Consider the following 14531-nt stretch of genomic DNA (forward strand, 5'->3'; position numbering starts at 1 on the left):
ATCTGAATGTGGCGCCTTTTGGGATCTCGCCTCGCGAGAAATTGACATTAACGAATGAGTGAAAGGAGCTTCCCCCCCCCCCCCCGGAAGATATAGACCCTGCAAACTTGTTACCAGGACCTTGCGGACACCAAGGAGGCGGAGGCGTTCTCCCCATTCCCCTTCGGGAGTTGTAGTTTCCTGCAAGCGCTTGGTGGGTCTGTAAACCAGCGGGGAACTACAACTCCCACAATCTCGCGCGCCTCCCGCCCTGCCTCCCGCCCGCGATTCTAGCCCGACTCCCATTACCGCCCCTCGGGGGCGGCTGTGGCGGAGGAACGATGGCCGACGGCGGCGGCCCTAAGGAGGCGCCCAGCCTGCGGAGCTCTCCCGGGCCGGCGCCGCGGGTCCCGCGCGCGGTCGGGCCGAGTGGCGGTGGCGGGGAGACCCCGCGGACCGCCGCGCTGGCGCTGCGCTTCGACAAGCCCATTAAGCAGGCCTTCTACAACACCGGGGCCGTGCTGTTCGTGTGCCTGTGCTGCGGCGCCGCGGTGCTGGTCTACTTCATCCTGGAGGCCTTCCTGCGGCCGCTGCTCTGGGCCGTGCTGTGCGGCACTTTTCTGCACCCCTTCAAGAGCTCGCTGACGCGCCTGGGCCGCCACTGGCTGCAGCGCCTGCACCGCGCGCACACGCCCATCGTCCTGGCCGCGCTGCTCCTGCCGCTCTGCTTCGTCGACTACGGCGTCGAGGCCCTGGGCGAGCAGGCGCTGCGCCGCCGCCGCCTGCTCCTGCTGCTCGGCGCCGGCGGCCCGCTCCTGTACGGCCTCTACTGCCTCGGCAGCTACCTGGGCGTGCAGGTGCTGCTGGTGCACGCTGCCACGCTCATCTGCCGCGGGCTGGACTACTTCAGCAGCCTGTGGGTGAGTGAGCGGCAGTCCGCCCCCGTCCCCCGCCCGTGGTCCCGGCGCTCTGGGGTGCAATCCTGCAGCTGTTCCTCCCGGTGCAGGGGCGACGAGGGGCCACACCTGTGCTGCAGTGACCGTCCGTCTCCGCTTTCCTTCTCACACCTCAGGAATTTGGCGGACATTCTTCCAAAAAGGGGGCGGGCGTGATTTGAAACAGCCTCCCTGCTTTCCGCCTTGTTTCAATCCTAATAGGCCCTCTTAGGGGGACAGTGCCCTGGATTGAGAATCGTTATTTCACTTTGCAGAGAGAGGCCTCAGAGCATGGCAATGGGGCTTGGTTTTATTCCTGGTTGGAGAGGGCGGGGGTGCTTCGGCCACCCTCAGTTCTGCGCATCTGAATGTCAGAGCTGGAAGGGACCTTAGAGATTCTAGGCCAACTTGCCATCCTGCAGATAGGAAAGGTGACCTCTTACCAGGCTAGGGCTACTTAGGGACAAAGAGGGGTTTGGGTGTCTTAGATTTCTTACAAGTCCTAAAACAAAGCTTGCTTCACTGGCTGGTGCTGCCTCTCAGTTCAGGTGATTCCTGTATAATTTGTGCAAGGCACTGGGTGCTGAGCCGCCTGTGCTTCTTCCTCTCCACGCTTTACTTTTAGGTAACTGCTTTTGTTGTGCAGGGACTGGTGTACCACAGCACACCTCCTCCCGCCTGGAGTAAAGCAGCTGACCGCGTGAAGGGGAGAGACGTAGATTTGTGATGCTTGGATTAACCTGAGCTTACTCTTGGAAAACCAGGGAGCTTTAGAATTGGAAAGATTTCAAAGATAATCTAGTGACACAATTCCTAACTCAGACGATATTGTGGACTAGTTAATTATCCACATATTTAACTGGGGACTGTTAAAAACAAGTGGAGATTTAGTGCGTAAGAATGCCAATTGATTCATAAACAGTACCATTTACAAATTGATTCACTTCTTTTGTCAGTGAAATAAAGTTCAGTGTACCTTACGTCATTAAGTTGCAAAATATTAATTCCCCTTATCTGTCCAGCAGTGTTTTGGCTTGCCTGAGGTTATTGGCAGAGTGATGAATGACCCAAAACACCCTTCTTCTCTTGTTCCCTCAATACCACCTCTTGGTTCATGTTTAAAGTTGATCGAGCATATGTTAGGTGTTGGGCTTTGTGAGAGGTTTAAAAAAGGACTAAGATATAGGTCCCGTCTTCAAGGTACATATAATCCTATATGAACATATTCTAATGGAGATGACAGACATACAGATAAATGTTCATGACTCATCAGTTATGTGCCACAGGCCCAGAGAATGTGATTGGTCCAAAGTCACACAGCTCATGAGCAAATCTGTGGTTCACTTTTATGGAGGCCCAGTTCAGCGCTCTTTATCCTTTATCTTGCAGTTTTCACAATTCAGCTAAGTGGATCGAATGCTTCTTAGCTAGAAGGCAGAACACTATGTTCTAAGAAAAATACGCTTGGTTATTTTCCTGAAGAAATTCAGTTTTCTCAAAGACACATTTATAGATTCTGCTAACATTTTTGACTGTTGATACTGCTCAAGGAGCATATCCATCAAACTATAGGAAATTAGAAAAGAAAGGCCTGCCATATGTAAATAGTATATTTTCATACTAGAGTAAGAAGTTGAATACCTAAGTAATTTGTCATGATTATGAGGCATTTCTACCAGTCTCTCTCAGATACTCAGTGGAAAGAGTTGAGCACTTGTAAAGAAACATCCACAGCTCGGCGTATACCCTTGAGTATCTTTTTACTGAAGATAAACCCTCATCTTTGTATTTCATTTGTGTGGGTTGTGGATGAGTGGAAGAGAAGTAGGGGCCAACACTGATTAGACCTGGGAGTGGGAGAAAGAAGGTCAAACTAATTAATGATTTTTTAAAAGCTTGAAATTGGCTGGGCGCGGTGGCTCAGGCCTGTAATCCCAGCACTTTGGGAAGTTGAGGCGGGTGGATCACCTGAGGTTAGGAGTTCAAGACCAGCCTGGCCAACATGGTGAAACCCCGTCTCTACCAAAAATACAAAAAAAAAAAAAAAAAAAAATTAGCTGGGTGTGGTGGTGGGCACCTGTAATCCCAACTATTTGGGAGGCTGAGGCAGAAGAATCACTTGAACCCGGGAGGCAGAGGTTGGAGTGAGCCGAGATTGCACCACTGCACTCCATTCTGGGTGACAAGCGCGAAACTCCGTCTCAAAAAAAACCAAAAAAACCTTGAAATTCAGCTGTTTGGCTCAAGTGTTGGGAGCAAGGAAAAAGAGGGTTAAAAAAAAAACAAACTCAACATAAAAGTATGAGTTAAGTATTTGTGAGTAGGGAGTGGTAGAAGGGCTAAATTTGAAAGAGAACCTTCAGGTCAATCTGAGTTTAAGAGAAACAAGGCATGGAGTTGCATTCTGCTCAAGCAGCACTTAAGGGTGGATGATTGGATGGGGGTGAGGTGTACTTGAGAAGACAAGGAGTCCTTGCTCTTATCCAAAAGTGCTGATTAAGGCCAGGTGGGGTTGCCCACGCCTGTAGTCCCAGCACTTTGGGAGGCCCACACAGGTGAATCACTTGAGGCCAGGAGTTCGAGATCAGCCTGGCCAACATGGTAAAACCCAGTCTCTACTAAAAATACAAAAAATTAGCCAGGCATGGTGGCGCACACCTGTGGTCCCAGCTACTCGGGAGGCTGAGGCAATCTCTTGAACCCAAGAGTTGGAGGTTGCAGTGAGATGAGATTGTGCCAGTACACTCCAGCCTGGGTGACAGAGCAATACCCTGTCTCAAAAAAAAAGAAAAAAAAAAAAGTGCTGATTAAAGGCCAGGCACAGTGGCTTAATGTAACCCCAGCACTTTGGGAGGCCGAGGGAGGAGGATTGTCTGAGCCCAGGAGTTTGAGACCAGCCTGGGCAACATAGTGAGACCTCCCCCACCCCCAATCTTTTAAAATAAGAAAGAAAGTGCAGATTAAGGCCTGGCATTAAGTGAAAGTAGGTTATGTGACTGGGCAGGAGGCCCACTCTGGACCTTTTCCATCCCACAGTTCACAGCGGTTTGGCTTTATGAGCCCAAGCAGGGCTGTCTGGTTATAGAACATGGTCTTTATGCTTTCTAGGCTACTTTAACCATGAGCCTGCTGCTGAAGAGCAGTATAGATGAGAGAGGCAGAGAGAAAAGTTACCTTTAAGCGAATCCCTGTTTTGATGACTTGACAGTTCATCCATTTAAGATCCAACTTTTGAGCATCTGCCATGTACCAGGCACTAGATTAGGTTCTTTTACATGGGTGTTATTTCATTCTCTCAATGTCCTATGAGGTAGGAGGGAGGGATTTCATATGTGAGAAAACTAATTCAGAGATTGATCTGTTGATGCTGTCAGTAAATGGCATTCAATAGACCTAGCAGCAGTTGAAGTCCTGCTGTTATCAAAACTCTTTGTAGTAACCTTCAATAAGGATTTTAAAAAAGTTTTCCCTAATACATTGTGTTTAATTATTTTTAGTGGATTGTAGGCCAGGTGCGGTTGCTCACACCTGTAATCCCAGCACTTTGGGAAGCCGAGGCAGGCAGATCACCTGAGGTCAGGAGTTCGAGACCAGCCTGGCCAACATGGTGAAACCCCATCTCTACTAAAAATACAAAAATTAGCCGGGTGTGGCGGCCGACTCCATAATCCCAGCTACTCTGGAGGCTGAGGCAGGAGAATTGCTTGAAACCGGGAGGCAGAGGTTGTAATGAGCCCAGGTCACGCCATTGCACTCCGGCCTGGGCAACAGAGTGAGACTGTGTCTCAAAAAAAAAAAAAAAAAAGATTTCAGTTACTAGGAAAAAATCAAGAATATCAGCATTCTAGTCATCTAGAAACCTTATTCGTCCCTCTTCTTTCTTCTCTTTTATTTTTATATCTATGCAGTTTTCCAGGTCCCATCAATTTTCCTTTTTAGTGTCTTTGGGACCTATGTTTTTCTTTTTTCTTCTTATATTTTGAGACGGAGTTTTGCTCTTGTTGCCCAGGCTGGAGTGCAATGGTGTGATCTCGGCTCACTGCAAGCTCTACCTCCCCGGTTCAAGCAATTCTGCTTCAGCCTCCCGAGTAGCTGGGATTACAGGCACCCACCACCACTCCCGGCTAATTTTTGTGTTACTTTTAATAGAGATGGGGTTTCACCATGTTGGCCAGGCTGGTCTCGAACTCCTGACCTCAGGTGATCCACCTTCCTTGGCCTCCCAAAGTGCTGGGATTACAGGCATGAGCCACTGCGCCTGGCCTGGACCTATGTTTTTCTTCCTCACTAGTTTTTCTTTCCAGTTCAGTTCCTCTTCATGTCACTCGTAGATTTCTTCAGTCTCCTAAAACTCCATGCTTCTTACAAGTGAAACACTAATCATTTATGGGATGAGTAACTCTTTTTCAGCAGTTTCAAATATGTTAGGAGATTGCACTGACTTAGTAAGTGATTTCAGAACACCTAAAAAAAAAAATCAACTGTTGCACCAGGTTCACATGTTACTCAGTTCTTGGCATCTTCCCATGGTGGAGTTGTGCAAGGTAAATTTGAAAAAGCTGATGGCGTGCCCTGCTCCACCATTTCTCTCTGTTGGGGGGGCATTCTGATCTTCCTCATTCTGTTAATTTAGACTTGGTGGAGAATTTGAAGACCATTTAGTTTTTTGCAGTAGTAATAGATTTGTTTTTTCTGTGGTCTCTGATCCCATTGTTCCCATCTTTTTAAAGAAGCAGGAGGTGGAGAGAGTAGTGGCTGAAAGATAAAAACACCTGAAGTTCTAAACTTGGCTCTGCCAGTAACTAACTTTGTGACCTTGGGCAGACCAGGGCCCTCCTCTGGGACATTCAGTCCCAATTGCGTAAAGTGAGGGGTTGGCTTGAACAGTTTCTAAGATTTCACGATGTTCTATTTTACAGATCACAAGAGGCTCTTCAGCAGTGGACGTTAGTCAGCCATTCACTGCTGACACTGTTCCACTTTTAAACACATTTCTAGGTTTGTTTCTGCTTGCCTGGCAGCAAGAAACAAGGAGAGGAAAGTTTCTAGTGCTTAGTTTTCTCAGTTAAAGACTTTGAATATAAAAATGTTGACTCTAAGTTGCCATATGACAAAGAGAATGGTTTTCACATTAGAATTACGTGGATAATTTAAGGACCCGAAGCAGTTGCTGCTTGAGGCTATGATTAGGGCTGTGGCTCCATAACTTGGGAGGAGGTTTGTAGTTGTGGTGTTTTTGTTTTGTTTTGTTTTGGGGATGGATTTACGCTCTTGTTGCCCAGGCTGGAGTGCAATGGCGCGTTCTCGGCTCACTGCAACCTCTGCCTCCCGGGTTCAAGTGATTCTCCTGCCTCAGCCTCCCGAGTAGCTGGGATTACAGGCGCCTGCCACCATGCCCGGCTAATTTTTTGTGTTTTTAGTAGAGACAGGGTTCCACCATGTTGGCCAGACTGGTCTCAAACTCCTAACCTCAGGTAATTCCCCTGCCTTGGCCTCCCAAAGTGCTGGGATTACAGGCGTGAGCCAATGCACCCTTCCTGTAGTTTTATTCTCTCTAAAAAAAGCTTGGGAAACTGTTCTGCAAAAATGTGTAACAGAAGCAACCAAGTTATTTTTCCAGTTAATGCCCAGATGACAATAAATGAAACATAGATGGTTGAAAAGGCAGAGTCTCTACTTAATGTTTTCTACATTTAATATGTTTTTTAACCAGATAAGTATATGTGGATAATCGTGTGAAATGAAAGGAAAATGTGATTGCCTATTAGTTCCCTTTACTTGAAGTGCTAAGTAAATGTTGCCAAATTTTATGCAGTCTTATGTAGTGTCTAGCACATTGGTGCTATAAAAACGACTGTGGAATGTATATTTTGAAAAGGACACGTTGTTTTGGAGAACATAAATTTGGAAAAATATGCCCTCTTATCTGTAACTGTGGCTCATTGATTTAATGCCTGGAATAAAATTCACACTTGAATAGGTTTGCTCAGAGGCTAAACATATATAAAGTTGACTTGTTAACCTCGTGTTTCTGTGTTAGTGAAGATTTAAGAATTAACTCTTAAGAGGTCCTAGACTAGAAATTGTGTGTGAAACATGCATGTACAAATCCTTATTTTTGTTATTTTAAAGGATATTTAGTGATTCAAAATGTTGATTCAAGTAAAATATGCTTGTTACATTTGAAAAAACATAAGCAGAACAGAAATTTGTATGGTAAAAGTGAATTATCCCTTTCCTTCCCCCGCCCTGCCCCCCAGCCCCGCTGAGATGGAGTCTTGCTCTGTCACTCAGGCTGGAGTGCAGTGGCTCGATCTTGGCTCACTGCAACCTCTGCCTCCTGGGTTCAAGCAATTCTCCTGCCTCAGCCTCCCGAGTGGCTGGGACTACAGGCACCCGCCACCATGCCCAGCTAATTTTTGTATTTTTAGTAGAGACGGGGTTTCACCATGTTGGCTAGGCTAGTCTTGAACTCCTGACCTCATGATCTGCCCATCTTGGTCTCCCAAAGTGCTGGGATTACAGGCATGAGCCACCGCACCCGGCCGAATTATCCCTTTTCTCTACCACTATTCCCGCTATTCAGATGTTACTATTAACTGCTTGATGTAAAGGCTCCTAAATTCATTTCTATGTCCATGTGAACATATAAAGTAGAAGGTTTTTGTTTTTTGTTTTTTAAAATAAAGATGAGATAACATACATATAGTTCTGTACCTTGCTCTTTTCATTTATCATTGTACTGTGGCCATCTTTCCTTATTAGCACTTAGAGATATACGTCTTTCTTTTTTTTTTTTGAGATGGAGTTTTGCTCTTGCTGCCCAGGCTGGAGTGCAATGGTGCAATCTTGGCTCACTGTAACCTCCACCTCCTGGGTTCAAGTGATTCTCCTGCCTCAGCCTCCCAAGTAGCTGGGATTACAGGCACATGCTACCACACCTGGTTAATTTTTGTGTTTTTAGTAGAGACGGGGTTTCACCACATTGGCCAGGCTGGTCTCGAACTCCTGACTTCATGTGATCTGCCCGCCTCAGCCTCCCAAAGTGCAAGGATTACAGGCGTGAGCCACTGCGCCTGGCCACTTTTTTCTTTTTAATACTGCTACAGTATAAATCTTTTTTCTCCCCCTCCCCCACCATGCCTTTTAGAAAATGTTTTTAACAGATTTTCTTAGCTCTGAATTTGTATTAGAATACTTTGATAAACATTTTTAACCATTGGTAATTGTATAATCATAATGGGCTTAATATAAACTCTAGTGTTTTTATAAATGGCCATACCTCTTGAACTAATATTACTTCTGCGAATCTTTTCTGAGGAAACACTTCAAAATACTGGGAAAAAATCCAGAAGCCAAAAGAATTTCCTAAAGGTTAAAAATACTTCTTTTCCTGTTTATAAAGTTACTACATAACCTTAGTAGAAAATTGAGCACCTGTAATAAAACATAAAGAAGCAGATTACTCCTTGAAATGCAGCCATCTAGAGATAATATTTTAAAACATGTTTTGTTGAGTATATTTTCACCATTATAAATTTACACACGAATAAATTGACACTGTAGCACTGTATATTGATGTTCATCATACTGTTGAAAGTCTCAATTTTTGGAGATAGCATTATTTAAACAGTTCACTATAAAATGATATTTAAGTGGTTCTCAATTTTTTATATTGTAAATGGCAAGTGAATATTTTTATATGTGTCTGCACAGTGTGCTTCTGTAAAACACTCCTAAAAGTAGAATTGGGGAGTATATTTTAAAATGGTTATTTTAAACTGGAATGAGGTAATCTGTGAGTTTCAGGTTGATAGATGAAAATACATGCTTCTTGTTAGACAATAAATTTCTCTTAAAAAATCTGAAGTATGCAGTCTCTTATTTTTTCTCTCCCTGCAAATGATACTAATTCCTTATGCATACAGATAAGAAACAAAAACTTCTTGGAGGTACTGTATAAATTGTGACCTCCAGTTCAGCGTCTTACTAAGGGTAGTACTTACTTTGTCATCTCTGTTCAACGTTTGCTCAAACACTTTTAGTAATGATTATTCCATTTGTAGATAGCTATAGTTTATTGGAAACACCTATCCTTTTACTGAGCTGTTATTTCTTAATTCCCACCTATTTCTGCTCTCAGAACCACAGAAAATCAAGTCTTATGCCTCTCCCAGATGACATTTTAAAAATTATTTGAAGATAGCTACAAAATCTTGATATTTCCTTCTCTTTTCTGAGCAAAACTTTTTTTTTCTTTTTCCCCTAGCTACATTTATATATCATGTTGTGATTTCTATTTCCTTTCCCAGGCTGAATTTTGTTGTGTGGTTTGGTAGCACAAAATTAATTGAAACAATCACTTTCCCTGATACAAGTATTGTACTTTTAGAAATAAGTGCTTCTACTAGTCATACGCTGACTCATACTGAACTGAAAAGTGGTTCAGATGTTCTCTTTCCATTCCATACTTGTACAGTTGAGTTTTGAATCTCGAAGCAGAACTTTGCATTTCTTTTCATATAGTTTAATCTTGTTTGGATTAGCCCATTGTTCTGGCTTCAGGATATCTTTTTGAATCATGATAGATTATCTCAATATTTATTGACAACTCAGTTTTGTATAACTGATTTGTGTAAAATCAGTTTTTTCGGTTGTTGTGCCTCTAGTCTTTCATCTAAGTGACTGACATAATGTTTAATAGGGTGGGGCTAACTGACTTACCTCTGAAGACTATCCATTTACTGTGGATTTTTTTTTAATTTCAACAAGTTGTAGTTGTCAAAATTGACTATTTTTATTTTCTCTTGTGAATATCTGAGCAGCTTTTGCTTATCTTTAGTATTCTAGCATCACGCTTCTTTCTCCTTAAGGTTAGAAAAGTGCACTCTGGAGCCAGATTCCTGGGTTCTAATCCTGCCCCTGTCATTTATTAGCTGTGGCCTTGGGCAAGTCACTTCTCTGAAATCTGAGTTTCTTTCATGTGTAAAATGAGGATCATAATAGTATTATTTTGTGGGGTAATGAGGATCAAATGAGTTAGTATACATAAAGCATTAGAACAGGGCCTGGCACATAGGAGTGTTATATAAGTACTATTATTGTACTCAGATTTTTTTCTATGCTCTGCAATCAGATCTCAAATTCTTTGAATTCCCAGGGTTAATTGGTCTGGTCCAGCAAGACTGGACTTTTTGAAGCAGCTGTAGTCTCACTTCCCATGTCCTCATATTTTTGAGCTTCAAAGCTCTTTAATATTTCATCTGATAGAGTTACTTGAAGAAATATTTTAATGTCCTTTTTATTATAAAAGAATTAGTGCTTATTAAAGACAGTCTGGAAAATACAGAAAAAAGTGAAAGGAAAAACAAAATTTTACCACCCAAATACAGCCGCTAACTTCTTAGTACATTTTCTTTTCCTCCCACCATATAGTAGATGTAATCACAGCACAAGTATTTTTTGTATTTTACTTCTAACTTAATATGATATTGTGAGTTTTTAAACTATATAGTCTTTGTTTTTAAGAAGTGATTTTAATGGTTGCATAACATTTTATTGAGTGAATCGTAATCATTTCCCAGTTGTTGACCTTTTAGGTAATCACTTTTTCCACTGTTCTGAATCATACTCTGATGAGCTTCTTTATATTTAAAACTTCTTCAAAATTTATCATTATTTAGTAAGGATAAAGTCTGAAAGTTGAATTCTGAGGTTAGAAGCTATAAACATTTTTAAGATGCGAAGATTATTTGTATTGATAGATTTGACCAAAATAACGTAGGAGATAGTTTTTTTCTGTCTTTTTTAGTAATCCCATCAGTTCTTTTTTCTTCATGCTCTGAATTATATAGCTCGAAGTTTCTTTTTGTCTTAATTTGCTTTTTTTTTTTGGCAAGGTTCATGTCATACTTGACTTTTAGCTTCTTGGTCTTATGTTAATTAAGGTCTTTGTGCTCAGATGTGTTCTGGGTTATGTATTCCCTCTGTGTTTTATAAATGTTCTATTAAAATATGAGTTTCTGTGTAGGCTACGCTGGTTTCTTTTGATGCGTCTTAAGATCCAGGGTCATTTAACTTTAGTGTAGGAAGAACTGAGGAGGGTATCCTGGCTGATTCTTCTGTTCTGAAGTCCTGCTGTTTGTTCCTCTAATAATATTTTTTTCAGGCACACTTCTTCAGCTGGTGCATCATAACTCTGGATTAGGTTCTAATCATTTGTTGCCTAGATTATTTCAGCAGGGTCACGCTTCAGCTGGCTGCTTTCTAACTTTTACAGTTATTTTCCCAGTAACAAGCATATTTTATAAGCTGAAATAGAATCTTTTAACCTGATTCTTTTTGGAAAGCTTTCCTTTTCTTGTTTTTTTCTTTTCTTTCCGTTTCTTTTCTAAACATTGATCAACAGAGAAAACTGTAGGAATTCCATAAGATTAGACTCTTAATTTAAATCCATGGTTTATGCTTTGAATATTTTATCTCAAGCATTTTTGTGTATAAGATGGGTTTTGAACTATGTATCTTTTGTTAAACAACTATTTAATATCACTACATGAGATTTCAAATGCCTAGTATTTCAAAACTTAGGTTCTCCAAACGAGGAGAACCTAGGTACGTTTCTTTGGCACCATCAACCTTCATCTTTTCTGTGCTATGTCCAGAGCATTCCTGCTGTATAGACACTTACAGATTTTGTATAATTATATGTTCATTTTCACGTGTATCGATTTTACAGCTGTGTCTTTCATTTATTTAAGATCTGGACGTTGGTGGTTGGCTATGTGTTGACTGTTTCATTCAAGTGGAATGCAAGCACTGAACGCTACTTGAGAGCAGTTTCAATTCCTGTCTGGATTATATTGCTTTTTCATTTAGGTGGGTTCCTTCTTTTTTTTTTTTTTTTCTTTTTTTTAAGTCTAGCCTAAGGTCAGCAGAGGCTGACTGTGTGAATGAAAGTGAATTTTTTGTAGTGTTATATGTTGCATTTAACATTCTTTAATCTTTAGAAAATGTTATGCTTTAATCTTTCATTAAATTTTAATGAAAATGATGTGCTTTAAAATGTCTTTAATTATGTTCATTTTCCAAAAGGTCCTTTTAAAAGTCAATACATCTTAAAAAGTAGAGCACCCTTGGATTCTCGTATCATTTCTGAGTGTCATACTTAGGGGAAGATATAGATAAGCAGTCAACGATAAGAGGTGCTCAGAATCATGTGTGAGAACCAGTTAAAGGAACTAGAGATGTTTAGTCTGGATAAGAGGAGGGAACTGGGGCTCTAGGGTGGGAAGGAGATAGAGGTAAGGAGGATATAAGACATGAAAGCCTATTTCTAATATTTGAAGGACTGTCCTGTGAAAGAGTGCTTTAAACAGATCTCTGTAACCATGAGGGAGAGATGTCAGAGTCGTGAGTTAGCTTCAGAGAGACAAATCTCTTTTCCACATAAGGATGATTCATGTCAGAGCTGCTCAGAGTAATGGGTTCCCTGTTATGTTAGCTGGGTGGCTGCTCAGATGTTGATTTTTCAGCGTGGTACTTATGGTTGAGACTTTCATCTCCCAAGTTTGAGCCAATGGAAACACTAAGTTCTAATTTAACAACACAATTCAGTAACCCAGAGCAGCAGATAGCCTTAAAGTAGTTTCTAGAGCTACTACTTATTGTTAAAAATAAAATAAAAAACAGCTATGTCTCTGTCTTTGTTTGATGTCAAACAAAGCATTATTCTCTAGCTTTGTTGAGTTGGAATGATAGAGGAATTTATTTGCAAGAACCCGTATGTCAGATATGACTCATTTTGAACTCAGGGAAGGCAGAGGAGGGAGGCAGGCAGGCAGGGAGGTTTATGAGGTTCTAGGTGGACTCAGGGAAATGGTTATGGGTAGGGACCTGTTTCTTGGTGACTTGTAAACTTTTTTTTTTTTTTTTTGAGACAGAGTCTCACTCCATCGCCCAGGCTGGAGTGCAGTGGTGTGATCTTGGCTCACTGCAGCCTCCACCTCCTGGGTTCAAGCAATTCTCCTGTCTCAGCCCCCCAAGTAGCTGGGATTACAGGCATGTACCACCATGCCTGGCTAATTTTTTTTTTTTTTTTTTGTATTTTTAGTGGAGATGGGATTTCACCATGCTGACCAGGCTGGTCTCGAACTCCTGACCTCAAATTAGCCACCTGCCTCAACCCCCCAAAGTGCTGGGATTATAGGTGTGAGCCACTGCGCCCAGCCAACTTGTAAACATTTTTGCATTATACACTAAGGAGGAGACATTGATGGTTTTGCTGTGCTCTTTTGGGCCATTCTCTTTCTTGGGAGAGAAAGTTCACGCCCAGTGGTATTTTCAAGAAACCAAGTCAGACTTTATGACTTTGAGATCTATGCCTAATTCTGGTCATTCTGGGGTGAAGTAGATGGTTTGAGTTCGGGATGGTTTTAGACTTTTGATATACGTTACAATAGACTCTCTTTAATAGAACCCCATTAAAGGTAGGCAGGCATGTACCCTATCCATTTGACCAGGGGCCTCTGAGAGCAGGGATGAACTTAATTTTGAGAAATCTTGAAGTTTATCTAATGGACTTAAATTTTTTTTTTTTGCCTGGTAAGTAATTCTGTAACTAATATATATACCAGATTGTTCTGTCAAACTACAAAACTGAGTTTTGTAAAAACAAGTACTAGGTTTTTATTTCACTAAAAATGTTAATTCTTAATAATTTGCAGCATCCCTGGCTGGCTCATGGAGAATTCCAGTATTCCTGGTTATTGTTTTCCTGATGTCTGTGGGTACCCTCTATGAAAAACAGAATGGAAAAGAGTCTTCTGGTAAGAAATAGGGCATTCTATTAATACTACTCTTTGAAGTATTTTGGAGAGTAGCTTTTTAAAAAATGCTATGATGAAACAGCTTTGAACCTATTTAAAAACCTATGGTGGTTTCTGAGTGGAAAATAAATAGTTTAAAATATTTTAGGTTGTTAGACCATGATTTGTTTTGGTATTATTTTATTGAGGCATGTATAACTTAAAGTTAACCATAAGCCATTGTATTTTAATTTTATTAAAATATTTTATTTTTATTAAATAAAATATTTTTATTTTATTTTTATTAAATAAAATATTTTTATTTTATTTTTTAGTGACAAGGTCTTGCTCTGTTGCCCAGGCTGGAGTGCAGTGGCACAATCATAGCTCACTGTAACCTTGAACTCCTGGGCTCAGGGGTTTTCCAACCTTATCCTCCCGAGTAGCGAGGGCTACAGGCGCAGTAATCACGTAAAAATGGCCTACAGGCCATGCGCAGTGGCTCACGTCTGTAATCCCAGCACTTTGGGAGGCCAAGGCGAGTGGATCACGAGGTCAGGAGTTCGAGACCAGCCTGGCCAATATGGTGAAACCCCGTCTCTACTAAAAATACAAAAATTAGCCGGGCATGGTTGGCGTGTGCCTGTAGTCCCAGCTACTCGGGAGGCTGAGGCAGAAGAATTGCTTGAACCCAGGAGGTGGAGGTTGTAGTGAGAGCCGAGATCGCACCACTGCACTCCAGCCTGGCAACAGAGCGAGACTCCGTCTCAAAAAAAAAAACAAAACAGGCATACAATATATCACAATGTTGTGC

General features: G+C 41.8%; 1 protein-coding gene across 6 annotated transcripts in view; it reads left to right on the plus strand.

Moving 5' to 3' along the window:
- The first annotated feature begins 278 nt into the window (after positions 1 to 278).
- Positions 279 to 14531, plus strand: part of TMEM245 (transmembrane protein 245) — a 106780-nt gene continuing 92527 nt past the window's right edge. For all 6 annotated transcript variants that reach the window (XM_003810893.5, XM_014346232.4, XM_014346231.4 and 3 more), the window contains exons 1-3: positions 279 to 899; positions 11672 to 11789; positions 13637 to 13738. In XM_003810893.5, coding sequence (XP_003810941.4) covers positions 321 to 899; positions 11672 to 11789; positions 13637 to 13738 — 799 coding nt within the window. In that variant the 5' untranslated portion in view covers positions 279 to 320. The remainder of the gene's footprint in view (positions 900 to 11671; positions 11790 to 13636; positions 13739 to 14531) is intronic.

This window comes from Pan paniscus, chromosome 11 (genome assembly GCF_029289425.2).
Source record: "Pan paniscus chromosome 11, NHGRI_mPanPan1-v2.0_pri, whole genome shotgun sequence".
Taxonomy (NCBI): domain Eukaryota; kingdom Metazoa; phylum Chordata; class Mammalia; order Primates; family Hominidae; genus Pan; species Pan paniscus.